Here is a 13852-nt window from a genome sequence, read left to right as displayed (position 1 = left end):
TCTATCCCAGGCATCACTCCAGGAAAACCCTCCCAGCCCAGCTGCCAGGCCCTAAGGGGTCCACCTTCAGGTGAGAAGATGCCCAAAAGTCCCAGTGCATACCTGGATCTGCCCCTTGCCCATGATCTTGTCCACAATTTCATTGTTGTCCTTGTTGAGTTTGGTCTTGTCGTAGCACTTCTCGTAGCAAAGGATGCGCAGGGACTGGGAGCCCTCCAGCTCGATCTCAAACTCCTGGGGTGTGGAGGGAGGGTGTCTCAACCCCAGCACCCCAGAGCAGCTCCAGAACAAGGGTTGAAGGGAAATGGGGAGCACAGCCCCCTCCCCGCATCCCACCTTCCCTCACCTCATTCCACTGCGGCTCCGTGGTGTCCCGGAACACCCTGGTCTTGGCTTTGCTGACGAAGTAGCCAAAGGAGTCCACCTCCAGCGTGCAATAGAGGTCTGGGGGAGCAGACATTGCTCAGCACCCCAGGAACATCCCCACCATCTCCCAGGGGATCACTGTGGCCAGAGTGGGGTCACGTGCTGGACCCCAACTCTTCTGAGCCCACTCCAAGCAGGGTGGGCACCCACACTTACTGGCTGACTGCTTGAAGCCCTTGGCAGAGTGGACGATGACGTGCAGGAACCCATAAAGCCCTGGGGACTCGTCATCTGTGGCAGGAGAGCAGAGGCTGTGTCAGGGCCTGGGGCTGGCCACCCCCGAGGCCACCTTTGCCACAGCAAGCACGGTGCCTGCAGTGGTACCCAAATGCCCCCAACCCCCTGGAGGGACATCCCTAAATTCTGTATCCCCCACTGACAGATATCCCAAGCTCTCATGCTGCTGGACAGTCCTGGGGGAGGTTCCCAGTGGGGCTGGCTGGGTCTCACCTTGGGGACACTGGTCCTGCCCAGCCCATGGGGGTGCCAGAGAGAGCCCAAAAGCAGCCCCGTGCGGCAGCCGGGATTGTGCTGTCTGGGAGCCCGACGCTGCTCCAGCAGTGCCACCTGGTGGGAAGCTGTCCCCTGCACAGCAGGGTCCCCGCTCCAGCCCAGGGACCTCACAGCTCCTGCCCAGCATCATCCTGAGCAAAGCAGGACCCACCAGCCCAGTGGTCACTCACCGTCCTTGTTGCTGGTGACCGGGATGTTGTGGACAGTGCGTAGCTTGAAGCAGGATCCCGTGAGCACCTGCAGCTCCACTGAGCTCAGGACAAAGGCCTGGAGGTCTGGGAGAGGACAGAAACTTCAGAGGAACACAGCCAGTGCTGGTCATGGAGACTGGAGAGCACCAGGCTGGGATCCTACAGGACCTCCCTGTGGCCTCTGGGAGGGCCAGGAGCCCCAAGGGGGCCTCGGCAGCCCCAAACTCACCCTTTTTCTGCAGTCTCTGGATGGCCTCCCTCCACTCAGACCGCTCGTAGTCGGAGGAGAGCAGGAAGAGGTAGCTCTGTAAGAGAAAGGGGGATGTGGCAGGCTGTGTGCAGGCAGGGCTGAGCCCAGCCCCAGCCCACCCTCCTCACCTTCCCGTTGCGGTTGTGGATGCGGAAGGGAATGGCAGGTGAGTTGAGGAGCAGCCAGAATTCGTTCTCAAACATCTTCTTCTTGAGGCGCTCGATGGCCCGGCTCTGCCCCTTGTTGGCTTTCTGCAGACGGGGAGCAGAGAGGACCTTCCACAGGTGCCCCTGTCCCCCATGTCCCATCCCTGATCCCGAGCAAGGCACCCACCCCGACAGCAAGTCCCACACCCTTCTCTCACCTCCTTCTGCACCTCGCTCTTGATGGCTGAGATCTTCATCTTCATGTCCTCCAGCTCATGGTCGGGGATGACGTGGACCTGCGGGCAGTGCTCCGACTCCTCCGGCGAGGGGAACACCAGGTCGGCCAGGGGCACGTACCACTTGCAGTCGTACTGCTGGTGCTTCCTGCAGGCAGGGCACGGATGCTGACTGATGCCTGACACCCTCCCTGGCACAGCCCCTGGCCCACTGAGGGCCCAGCACCCTCCTTACCCCACCGCTGTCTTCTTCAGCTTGGCACAGAGCAGCACGTCGGTGAAGAGGAAGACGTGCCGCAGCTTCCGCGAGCCCTCCGACAGCTCCACCAGGAAGCCATCCTTGACAAGCTGCCGGGTCTGTGGGGCAGAGGGGCTGCTGTGAGAGCAGGCAGGGAGCAAAGGCCAGCAATCCATGGGGAAAGGCCGACACTCCTGTCCCTGTCTGTGGCTCAGCCACCAGGAGCATGGAAAGGTCCATGTCCTCTATGCTTAATAAGGTACCAGCAAGCAGCAAGGACCGGGTAGAGCCCTAATCTTGTACCTAGGACTTGGAGGAACCCCTCCAAGTCCTACCCAGGCACCATGGAGCTCTTCAGGATGGAGACACCAGCCAGGGGCTGGCAGAGAGCTCAGCCCTCACCCTGTGCCCAGCCACTGCCCACCCTGTGGGCTCACCTCTCCCTTGGGGGTGGTGACTGCTGTCCTCCGGGGATCGATGTCCTCATTGATGCTGGAGAGGAAGTTCTGGGAGATACGGAGGGCATCCTGGAGCAGCGGGTAGTCAGGGTGGTCAGCTGGGGTGTGCTTGAGGAGGTCCTGGAAGGAAACAGGCACAGGTGAGCACCTCAAAAGCACCCACCCTAGAGACCCCCTCATCAACTGCAGATCCCCAGGAGCAACAGAGACAGAGCTCACCACCATCCCCCAAGGACTGGCATCACACTCACATGCAGGACGAGGGTGCTCCGTGTCACCCGGTCGATGGGTTTGTACAGCAGCGCTGAGGGGAGAGAGAAGGTGTCAGCAGCCACCTGTGGCTGGAGCCCTGGTCCCTCTCCCACCTGTCACAGGCAGCACAGGGGCAAGGAGGGGAGCCCAGATGCCCAGAGAGCCCCCCTGGTCTGCACAGAGCCCTGGGCGAGCATCTGGGATCAACAGTCATGGTAGTGCCAGGAGCAGTGGGGAGCCACCAGTGCCAGAGCCCTGTGTCCTGCTGTGCTGGAGGCACGAGGAACCACAGCCAGGCTGGTGTGTGGTTGTGGGTGGTGAGCACCACTGGCACTGCAGGAGGAGGGCCGGGCCTCTGTGGGAGGGGTGAACCCACGCTTGCTGTGCGGTGGTTGAGGAGCGGAAGAGCCTCTCATCACCCTCAGCAGCTTTTTCAGTTTCCCTTTTGGCTCAGCGCTGGGTCCCGTCTCTCACCGTGCTCTGCCACCCCACAGGACACCTTGTACCCACCTCTGTGCACCACCCCAGCCAGCCTTGGGTGCAAAGGGGAGCCAGGCTGCTCCAGCAGCAGCAAAACTCCCACCTACAGAAAACACGGGGGCCAAGGCATCATCCCAACACCATGTCCCTCCCCACAGCCCCCCATGACCGCACATGAGGCCCCACTCTGGCCAGGGGAGCAGAGTTGCCTCGCACACAGGGTACAGACAAGCCCTTTCTCCTGCCATGCACCTTCCCAGCAGGAAACAGCCCCAGAGGCTCTTCAGAGGCACATTTCAGTGGAAGCAGACAGACCCTTCTCCTCCTCCCCAGCTCTTTGGGCAGGAAAAGGCACGGAGCCCACTCACAGTGCTGCTCCCTGTGCCTGGCCACATTCATGTCTTCCCAGGCTGCTTCCAGCCAGGCTGATACCTCTGTGTTTTCCCTTCACTTTGGAGCACTTCCCCAAACTGCCAGGGCCGAGAGGAGCCAGGTTTCAGACCATGAGAGAGAAGGGAAACATGCTACCTCCTCATCCTGGGCTGAGTCGTGGGGAGCTCCCATCCCCTTTATCCCAGAGGGTGCTGCCTCACAGCACCCGGTTCTGAGAGAGGGTGAGCAAGGGGTCTCTGCTCAGGAGGTGAGGATGCCAGCCTGAACCCTAACCAGAGGCTGCACCCCCACAACTCCATGCCAGAGGGTAAAACAAGAGCCCTGCTCCCTGTGACAGCCAGCAAGAACCCTGCTCTGGGATAAAGCGGGGCAGCCAGGGTATCCCCCCCTTTTCCACCACCTTAGACCCACAGGAAGGATGGACTCTCCTGCTGCCAACACCACAGGCACACACAAAGCTCCGGGGAGCCCCGGGAGGGGTTGTCCCAGCACAAGCGAGGAGCAACGGGCTCCTTGTGCACACAGTCGCACCAGCCTGGGACCCACGGGCAGCAGCAGGCAGGGATGTCTGCTGCCTCTCCTCCCAGCCATGGAGAGATGGACATTCCAGCCCCCACGATGCTGGGGCAAATAGGGACCCCTCCCCATCACCACCCACACGGCACAGCGCAGGCAGAGGGGGTCCCCCAGCCCAGGATCCCCCTGCCCACCCCAGCTCCTTCTGTCCCATCGCCGGCACGAGCCCCTGCCCGGCGGGGACGGCGGGCGCGTGGCTGCGTGTGCCGGAGCCAAGATGATTCAATCGAGCCTGGAACAAAGACGCTCCCAACTTCAGCCTGCAGAGCACGACGCAGCCTCCACCCCCCCGGCAAAGACCCCGCGGCATCACTCCCCACCGGCACCCCAAAGCGGAGCCGCCCCCCTCGCCTCACCATAGGTGCAGTTACAGCAGAGCCGGACAATGACGAGGATTTCCATGGCAGCCCCGTGTCCACGCAGCCATCGCTGCCGCCCCGCAGCAGCTCAGCCCGGCTGCGGCACAGCTCCGGCCCCTCCGCACGGCTCCCGGCACGGCCGCGGGCGGGGAGGAGCGGTGGGCAGGGGCTGGGGGGCTGCCACACGCCCCAGCATCCTAAAGAGCCGCGACCCTCCCTCCCCGCCGGCTCCGGGCACAAAAAGGGCTCAGCAATTCACCCACGCCGATGCCGTGCACACAAAAGGCTGCATCCCCTTCCCCACGCCCGCCGTACCCTCCATGGTGACGGACGTGTGGCTCTCCTTCGAGTCCTTGGGGCCCTTCACCTTCAGCTCCTAGGAAGGGAAAGGGCCATCAGCGCAGCCCGCAGGGGGCTGGGGTGGGGGGGAAGGTCATGGCTCAAGGTCATGGGGTCCCCCTCAGCCTTCCTGCACCCTGCTATCTCCCCCCGGGCCCAGCCTGGCCATGCTGGAGGCCACACACGGGTGCTGGGTGGAGGAGTGGGGGATGCTGCCTGGCTGGGAGCAGCTCTGGCTGTGCCCAGCAGCTGGGGCATGGTGGTGATGCCACCAAGCTGAACAGGACAAGGGGGGGCAGGTTGTAGCCACGGAGGTCCCCATTTCTGTAGGGGATCCAGGCATGGAGATGCAGGCAGCAGGAGATGAGCCACAGGTGCCCAGCACCCACCGACACTGGATGGGGTGGTGACAGCATGGGACGAGCCCAACCTGAGCTTGCACAAGGTGGGGACAAACTTGTGCAATGCCCAAAGACCATGGCCCTCCAGCAGAGCCCCCTGTGGCCCAGCCCTTGGGGACAGTCCCTGCGAGTCCCCAGGGCAAGGAGAGCATCTCTGCGGGGCAGACGTGGTCAGCTCAGCCACGTGGACAGTGTTCTCTGCCCTGTGTGGCACAGCCCAGGCACAGCCCTGTCCCACTGGCACAGCCACATCCCAGCTTACCTCCGAGATCTTCTGGAACTGGTAGTTGCTCTGGCTGCACTTCTCTGCAGTCTCCAGGGCGATTTTGTAGTTATCCACAAAGGCCTTGTAGACCCCCAGCTGGCTGGCCTGTGGGGAGTGGGGGGTTAGCTGGGCACCAGCAGGGTGCTGAAGCCCCCCACTGCACCCAAGGGCTCAGGCAGCCCTTGAGGTGACACTGCCCAGATCTGTCCACTCCTGGCAGGACACTCAGCCAGCTGGGGGTCACATGCTTGGCTCCTGCTCAGGGCAGGATGGTGGAGCTCCTGCCCAGCCCTGTGCCTCCATAAACCTCCGAAATCCAGCAGAGAGATAACAAGTGCCTGGACAGCAGAAGCTGAAGCTACAGCACTTCAACCTGGCCTCTCCTTCTCTTCTCCCCAGCATGGTCATGGCATCCATGGGCACAGCCTCTGCTGGCACTGCAACTCCAAACTCATCACAACTCCAGCCCTTCTCCTCTTCCAAGTGGAGCAAGACCTGGGGAAGGTGCGTACCAGCTTCTGGAAGAGGTGGCCCATGGTGACGTTGCTGTCCCACTGCTGCACCTTCGGGCACAGGCTGTCGTAGAACTCCTTGTGGATCTCATAGATATCCTGGATCTTGTAGAAAATCGTCTCGATCTGCTGGAGGGTGAGGACAGGCTGCGACGTGGTGGCCGTGGCCTTCAGTGGCTTCATGGGCTGCCAAAGAAGGGAGAGTTTGAGATGAAGGCTAAGAGAGGAAGGCTGGGGATGAGGAGGATCTGAGGCTGGGACAGATGGACCAAGGGGCACTCCGGGCTCGTGCATCCCCGGACTTCCCCGCGGCGGTGGTGACCCTGTGTTGTGCAACAGCGTCTCGCCATGAAGGTCAACTAGTCCACAAGAGGAAGCAGGGCTATAAATATGTCCCCAGCAGGGACAGGGACATGGGCAGCAGGGGAGGTGAGATGGAGGTAGCCAGGACAGAGCAAAGCTGGCTGTGGTGTGGCTTCTGGAGCTTTGCTCCCACCCAGGCTGATGTGGCTGGGAGAAGCTGTCCAGGAAGAAATTACTCACTCCATCCATCCATCCATCCATCCATCCATCCATCCATCCATCCCTGCTGGGGGTGTCCAGTCTAGGGGCTGTGCTCACCAATAAGAGGGCCTCCAGCTGGTTGATGTAGATCTCTTCACTGGCCAGGAAACCAGAGAGCACCAACTTCCTCATCTCCAGGCCTTTGCCAGCATCCCGCTCGCCCTGTGGAACACAGCAAGGAGCCTGGCTGAGCCAGCAAATGGCACAGGAGGAGACCCCTCATCCCACCAACCCATTCCTGGCATCCCCACATGGCCACATCTCCCTGCCAGTGTCAGGGAAGCTCCATGGCATGTGCCCGATGGGCAGCAGAGCCCATCAGGAGCCAGCTGGGAAAGCAATGAGCTGCGCTGGCTTCTCTCCCCTCCCTGCTCCAGGCTGGCCATGAGCCCGGCACTGCTGGCAGCGCTCCAGGATGGCGCACGGCATGGCAGGACTCTCCCAGGGCAGAGTCCAGAGACGCCCAGTGAAATCATGCTTGGCGCTGGATGGTGCTGCCACGTGACGCAGCACCACCCTTTCCCTCGGCTGAGGTTTCCCTTGGAAAGTGCCACCCCAGCAGGCACTGCCCAGTGGCACTGGGGCAGGTCCCAGTGCCCAGGTCTGCTGCAGCGCTGGTGCTCCGGTGGCATGACCCTCATGGCAGGGGGATGGCTGGGCTGGGGGGCTCTGGGACCCGCGGCGAGGATCTGCCAGTGCCCAGGCACGGACACCCCAGCCCCTGGACCATCCTCGGTCACGCCTTGGCCCCTCCCCTTAAAAATCACACTTGAGGACCAGGCTTTGCCACCCAGACAGGGACCAAGCAGAGCCATGAGAGCACCACTCTGGGCCATTCAGGATGGTTTAGGGGGGGACATTGGTCCTGTCTCACCTCTGCCCATGACAGCCCTGGCTGTTGTGCCAGGGGAGGTGGCAGCTGCAAACACCTGGGGGAGCACAGCCCCAGAGTGGGCATGGCTGAGGATCAGCATCTCCCCACCCCACTCTAGTGTCCATCAGCCGGCCCTGGGCACTTCTGTGACAACCAGGGTGTCCATGCTGCCGCGCTGCCCCATTAAGGCTGGGCCATGGTGACCAGCGCAGCAGGAGGGTGCGCGGGGGGGCCACTTTTATTCACTGGGAGCTCGTGGGCTCTTTGCCACAGATTAGTCACGGGCTCTTCCTGCTTCCCCCAGCCTGGGCCCTGTACAGGGGCTCAGAAGATAAGGGGCCCACCCACGCCCGGGGCCCGCACACCCCACGGGGACGACGTCAGCTGGACCCCCGTGACCCAGAGCAGTGACTCTTACTCAGGGCTCTGCGGCTGCCCCGTGCAGGAGACCCCAGGAAGAGCAGGGCCGGAGCCCTCTTCCAGCACCGTGGCAGGGTAGGCGTGAGAAGGATGCTGAGCTACACCTGGCAGCACAGGGGTCTCTCCAGGTCCACTCCCCAGCTCTGTTTTGGGACTGTTGAGGAGTTTCTGGTGGCCGAGCAGTGGGGCAGAGTGTGAAACCAGCCCCTTCCTGAGCATCCGGTGCCAGCTCTGCTGAGCCACGCAGCCCCCACCAGCAGCACGTGTGGCCTTACTCCCCCCTGGGAGGACAGCTGGGTGGTCACCCCACTCCGAACCCTTCACACCTGGAGCCTGGCACAGCCCTGCCCTGTGCCCCTGGCCACACTCCTGGGGGAGTGGTGGGGCCGCAGTGATGCTCCCGTTGCCCCCAGCTCTGCCCCTCGCCAGCACCCACCGCATCGCCCCAGGAGCTGCCCCAACACCTGGGCATCACCTGCACCAGCAGGATGCCCCTTGTCCCACTGCCCAGCACGGGAGCAGGGTCCCCCCGCTGCCCACCTTCTCGCCGGCCGAAAACGGAGACACGGGGCTGGTGGGAGTTCCTGGCTCAGAGTCATCTTCGTCCTCCAGCACTTTATCCAGGTACCCTATGGCCTCCTCTTCCTCCTCCATGGCCGGCCGGGCAGCGGGGCGCAGAGGGGACCCCACAAGGCTCCAGGCAAGGGGCTCACGCGGCTGAGCTGTCCCAGCCTGACTCAGCTCTGGACGCCGGCCACCAGCGCGGGATGAAAGGAGCCATTATGGGATCCCCGGTGCTCCAGCCTGACCCAGCTCCGGCCTCCCAGTCCCCGGCGGCCCGGGCGCTCCCGGCGCGGCTGCGGGGCCGCCTGCGAGCGGCGGCGGCGGCTCCGGGCTCGGCAGCGCCGCAAGCACGGGGCCAGCCCCGCTCCCGGCCGGCTCCGCTCGGCCCGGGGCCGCGGGCGGTGCAGGGGCCGCTGCCCGCGCCCTGCGCCCCAGCCGGCCCCGCCGCTCCGCCCTGCGCGCTGCTACAGGAAATGCTCCTCGGCGATGGAGGTGGGGCTGCTCCGCCGCCGCAGCCCGGCTGTGGTCAGGCTGGGGCGAGCGGCAGCCGCCTTCCCCAGCCGGCTTCCCGACGTGTGTCCAGCAAGAGCCGCGGGGAGGGGTCCCCTGCCAGGCCCCCCGCGCTCTCACCCGGCAGTGGAGAGCATCCCGTCTGTTGTAGCCCTCTGGAGCCCCGTGTCCCGAGGGAAGGCGGAGTCGGACCATGGGGATTGCCACCAGCGAGAAGTGACCTTGGAGGGCAGCAGCATCACCAGGTCCCACATGGGGACCTGGCTCTGCACCCCCAGAAGGTATCAGACCTCTCCCCGCCCCAGAGGGGACTTGGGGCAGTGTCACACAGCTGAGCCGTGTGTGTTCACGCATATCTGCTGCACATCCACCACTGCCCCAGCCTGACCAAACCCGGGGCAGCCAGGACATGGGGACACCAGCAGTGGACATGGGGACACTGTGGGCCTTGGCAAACGGGGCAAGAGCAGGCTGGAGGAGGGGACACCAATGCAAGAGCTGTTTCAGCAGTTTCCCCCAGGCTCCTCAGAAGCAAAAGGGGAACCAGCAGCTGCATGTGCTCTGCCCACAGGAGCCATCTCTTCTCCCTGCACCCATCTGAGCCTGCAACAAACTCCTGCTGTGAGATGTGGGCAGGGAGACAGACACAGGGACTTTCCAGAGCCCGTGTCCAGCCATGTGTCCATGTCACAGCTCAGCTTTTGCCCTGCCAGGGCACCACAACCCTGTCCAACCCTAGAGTGGGGAATGGTCCCTGTCCAGGGGAACGCTACCCACAGTGCCAAACCCAGCAGCACCCAAGCAGGGGCTGGGACACCATTCCACAGCATGACCCATGTTTCCCAAGTGGGAGAGGGAGGGTTAAGATGTGTCTGCACCCAGCAGTCGCAGGCCCCAGACATGGTTCCAGCTGCCCCAGGAGCTTGCAAGATGAGATGCCCCACCAGAAACTTCCTCCAGCCCTCTCAAAGGCAGTGAAACCAGTCCTGCCTCACTGGAGGAGAGCAGTGGGGTGAACCTGGCACCCTGTGCCACCAGCCACACAAGCACAAGCCTGTGCCCCTCGCAGGGCTTGACACACAGTGCTTGTATCCGAGGCGGCTCTGCCAAGCCCCAGCACAAGCAGCTCCAGATAAAGAGATGGAAGCAGAGCTGGCACTGGGCTCCAACACTTCCCAATCCTGTCAGCGACAACCAAGCCAACGTCCCTGCCTGTGCCCAGATCCAGCGGGCCCCACCACCCCTCAGGGCCACCCCTCTGCCAGCATCTCCCCCAGCCCTGCTCCCCAGAGCCACCCTCTGCTGTCCCTGCTGGCCTCGGGGTCAGAGCCCAGCGCCCACAGCACCGGCACCGGAGTGTCAGGGCTGGGGCTCGAAGGGCTGGGCTGGGGCACAAGGAGCCCTGGGCCCGAGTGGTTTAGAGCCAGCTCCGGGAGGGCAGCATCCTCCTCGCCCTCCCCAGGGGCGCTGGGTGCCGGGACGACGATGCTGCGCAGGGCGACCCTGGGGAGGAAGCCACACCTCTCCCTCTTCTGCCTCAGCATCCGGGTCAGGAGCTTAACTCTTTCCACGACAAAAATAAAACTTCACTTTCCCCAGCCCGGGCAGCGGCAGCGCCAGGGGATCCCCCAGCTCGGGGCTGTGCGGCTGCTCCCCGCACCAACCCCAAGGGGCCGAGGTGCCTGCCTGGACCCCACCGCTCCCGGGCTTTATGGAAACTTTCATTCCGGAGAAAAAACCACTTTTTTCCCTTTGGATCCCGCCCCGCAGCTCTCCGGGCACCCCTCCTGCTTTGGAAAACCGAAGGGCTTCCCAAGGATGCGCTGGGAACAGCAGGGGTTACATCTAACTTGTCCAGAGCGAGGGGGGCACCGCGTGTCCCCACCCCTGCTGGTGACCGGTCCCCGAGTGCCACTAGATGGAGCCGGCAGCCCGGCGGAGCCGCTGCGCCCTGTCCCCAAGGGCTCCCGGAGCTGGGGACCCGGCAACTCCCCGCTTCCAGCACGCCCGGCCGTGCTCCCAAGCCGGGACCCCGCTCTCCAGCCAGCCCATCCCCTGCGGGCTCTGCATGGCACGGCGGGGCAGGGACACGGCGGGGCAGGGACACGGCGGGGCAGGGACACGGCGTGTCCCACGGGCATGGCACGCCCCGAACTGCTGCTCCCCGGCGCTCAGAGTGCCACGGCCAGGGGAAATTGAGCTGCCGGACACAGTGCCCCAGGTCAGAGCAGCACCAGAGCATCACAAACACCGCTGACACCCGAGCTGAACACCCAGAGCCCCGAAGCCCCCCGCCCCCGGTGCAGAGCCCCGCGCCGCCAGCACCTACCCCTGTGCCGAGGCCATCGGTGGGCGTGGGCGAGACCCCGTCCCCGCTCTCCTGGCCGCGGGCGCTGAGCTGGGGGGACATGGTGGGCGACTCATCGATGTAGGGCATGGTTTCCGAGCCCTCCGGCAGCGCCTTGGGCTCCTCGTTGCCCTCGGCGTCGTACTCGTCCGCACCATAGTTGAAGTCTGCCGGGGTAAGAGAGGGTGGCCGTGAGCATCCGGGCACGGCTCAAGGTCACCGTGTGGCACCACGGCCACCCAGCCCAGCCTGTGGTTACCCGAGGGCAGCTGACCCCACGTCCCAGGGCCACTCACGGCCACACGTGCCCGCACAGCCCAGCCCAGCCTCGCTGCCTGCTCAGCCAAGCAGGCAAGAAGACATCAGACAGCACACCGAGCATCCCCGGCCCCGCAGGCACCCTCTGCTCGACACACTTCCCTATATTTGAATAATTAACGGAACCGAGAGGCCGCCGGCCTCGTCTGCGCAGGGACAGCTGCTCTGCCAGACGCTCCAGCCCCATGCAAGTGGCTGTGCCCTGCCTGCCCGCCGGCCACCATCCCTGTGCCATCCTCGCGGAGAGATGAGCTGGGCTGGCAGCCACAGCCGCCGTCCTCCCCGCTTGCCCATGCCCACACACTCCTTGGAGAGTGGGAATGAGCGCCAGGCCGCCTGGATCCACAGCACGGAGGGCAGTGCCACCCCCCTGGCACAAGGGCTCCGTTGCCTCCCTGATGGGGGTCAGAAGGGGGCTGCATTCCCAGTGCAGGATGAGGCTCCCGCCCCCCCCAGAACAGCACCTATTTTTGGGTGCCTCACGCTGACCCACAACCCCCCATCACCCATGGCCCAGGGGAAGCCATTTCAGGGAGCCAGAGCCCCAAGTGGGAGGGGAGGGGGGGGCTCCAGGGTCTGCAGTGGGTCCCTGGGACGCAGCGGGGGACGGGGGTACATCCTAACCTGTTACCATGGGAACGGCAGCGGCTCGGTGGCGGCGGGAAGAGGTGGCTGCAGCAGCCCCGAGATGCTGACAAAGGGGAGGGGGAAGGGAGCCCGGCTGCGGCAGGGGCAGCCGTGGGGTGCAGCCAGCACCCCCCCACCATGCCTGCGGCCAGGGCCCCCTCGGCAGCTCCCAAAGAGGCGGGGGGCCCACCCAACACGGCCCCAATCCCACGCCAGCCCCTCGCTCCCCTCCCATCCGACAGCCCCGTGGATCCCTGGAAGCCACATCCCCACAGGCTTCCTGGGCACAGACACTGGGGAGACCCCAGCTAAGACCCCAGCTGATAACCTGGCCAAAACGGGGTGCACTGGGGTCGGAGCAGCCATCCCAGACCAAACCCCACACCGCTGCCACTTCATGTCCCCACGGCCCTGCCATCCTGGACAAGGACTCCCCTGGCTCCCACCAACACCGCTCAGCACATTAATTTTACATCCTGCTTCCTAGGGAAAGTGGATAAATCTTTAAATCAAAGAGCGCTGCAAAGCAGGCTCAGGCCAGGAGCCCTGCCAGTGCTAGTGGGGACGGATGGGGTGCTCCCTCCTGCAGCTGAGGGGGGTTGGAGGAGAGCTGTGACATGGGCCAGATGCACCACATCTCTGCCAGGACACTACAGCCCCTCTCAGGCCTTACTTCTTTAGCAATTAGCTAGTAACAATCCCTCAGAGGCTGTGAGGACACCCTCAGTGGGCCATCACAGCCCACCTTCAATCCAGGAGCTGACTGGATGGGCAGAGAAGGGGGTGGTCCTCAGGAAAACAGGATCCCTGGCTTTAACCTGTCCTGCCTCCTCACGGTGGGATGTCCATCACCTCTCCTGTCTTGGACGGGTCCCAGCTTCCAGCACCCTCCAGCATAAGGCATAATAGCACTGCTGCATAAGGCTCAATAGCACTGCTGTCCCCCATGATGGCCACTCCTCAGGACACCCACCCCACACAGCTCCCCCGAGCCCCCTCAACCAGGGACTGTCCCCAGGCTGGGAATTCCCCAGAGCAACCCAAACCTCTCACCCAAGCACCTTTCCCCATCAGGTGGGGTCTAAGGGGGAGCCAAGGCAGCAGAGAGAGGCCAAAGCTGATGGTCCCCACCAGCTCGGAGGCCACCAGGTGCCTTCCCTCCACCATGGCAAGGTCTGCAGCTCCAGGCTGAACCACAGGGACACCCAGAGTGGCACTATGACTGTGGCAGTCCTGGCAACCCAGGTGGGGTGGCTCAGCAGCCAGGAAACGAGGAACACAGCGTTAATGAGGCACCTGGGGACCCTGGGAGGTGACACCTGCAGCAGTGCAGGGAAGAAGGTGGCATGGAGAGGGAAGGGACTGGCCTTCAGGGGTGCAGGAATGACCTGGCTCCTGTTGCTACCAGTTGGAGCAGATCCACATCCCAGTTCCAGACCAGAGCTGGGGATGAGATCTACAGGCAGTGCCCCAACAGGCACCCAAGGAGAGGGACCCTGCGCTGCCCACGGGAGGAAGGACAGAGCCATGTCCCCATGGCTCCAGCTGTGCCACCCATGGCTGTGCAGCATTTGAGGGGCCTCACCTGGGGAG

The 13852-nt window shown here is 64.0% G+C and overlaps 1 protein-coding gene across 3 annotated transcripts in view; it reads right to left on the bottom strand.

The window, feature by feature from the left end:
- Positions 1–13852, bottom strand: part of ABR (ABR activator of RhoGEF and GTPase) — a 38060-nt gene that overhangs the window by 12882 nt on the left and 11326 nt on the right. For 2 of the 3 annotated variants that reach the window (XM_039562900.1, XM_039562901.1), the window contains exons 2-16: positions 11297–11481; positions 6657–6761; positions 6036–6221; positions 5521–5628; positions 4834–4894; positions 2710–2762; positions 2438–2578; positions 1998–2119; positions 1745–1910; positions 1509–1631; positions 1360–1435; positions 1110–1214; positions 583–657; positions 347–444; positions 103–234 (exon numbers count right to left, since the gene is read on the bottom strand). In XM_039562900.1, coding sequence (XP_039418834.1) covers positions 103–234; positions 347–444; positions 583–657; positions 1110–1214; positions 1360–1435; positions 1509–1631; positions 1745–1910; positions 1998–2119; positions 2438–2578; positions 2710–2762; positions 4834–4894; positions 5521–5628; positions 6036–6221; positions 6657–6761; positions 11297–11404 — 1659 coding nt within the window. In that variant the 5' untranslated portion in view covers positions 11405–11481. Of the gene's footprint in view, positions 1–102; positions 235–346; positions 445–582; positions 658–1109; positions 1215–1359; positions 1436–1508; positions 1632–1744; positions 1911–1997; positions 2120–2437; positions 2579–2709; positions 2763–4833; positions 4895–5520; positions 5629–6035; positions 6222–6656; positions 6762–8433; positions 8759–11296; positions 11482–13852 lie in introns of those variants that run through there. The other variant, XM_010402404.4, reaches the window with a different exon arrangement.

This window comes from Corvus cornix, chromosome 19 (genome assembly GCF_000738735.6).
Source record: "Corvus cornix cornix isolate S_Up_H32 chromosome 19, ASM73873v5, whole genome shotgun sequence".
Lineage (NCBI taxonomy): Eukaryota > Metazoa > Chordata > Aves > Passeriformes > Corvidae > Corvus > Corvus cornix.
The sequence above is the reverse complement of the archived record's forward strand: the minus strand, read 5'-3'. Positions and strand labels throughout refer to the sequence as shown.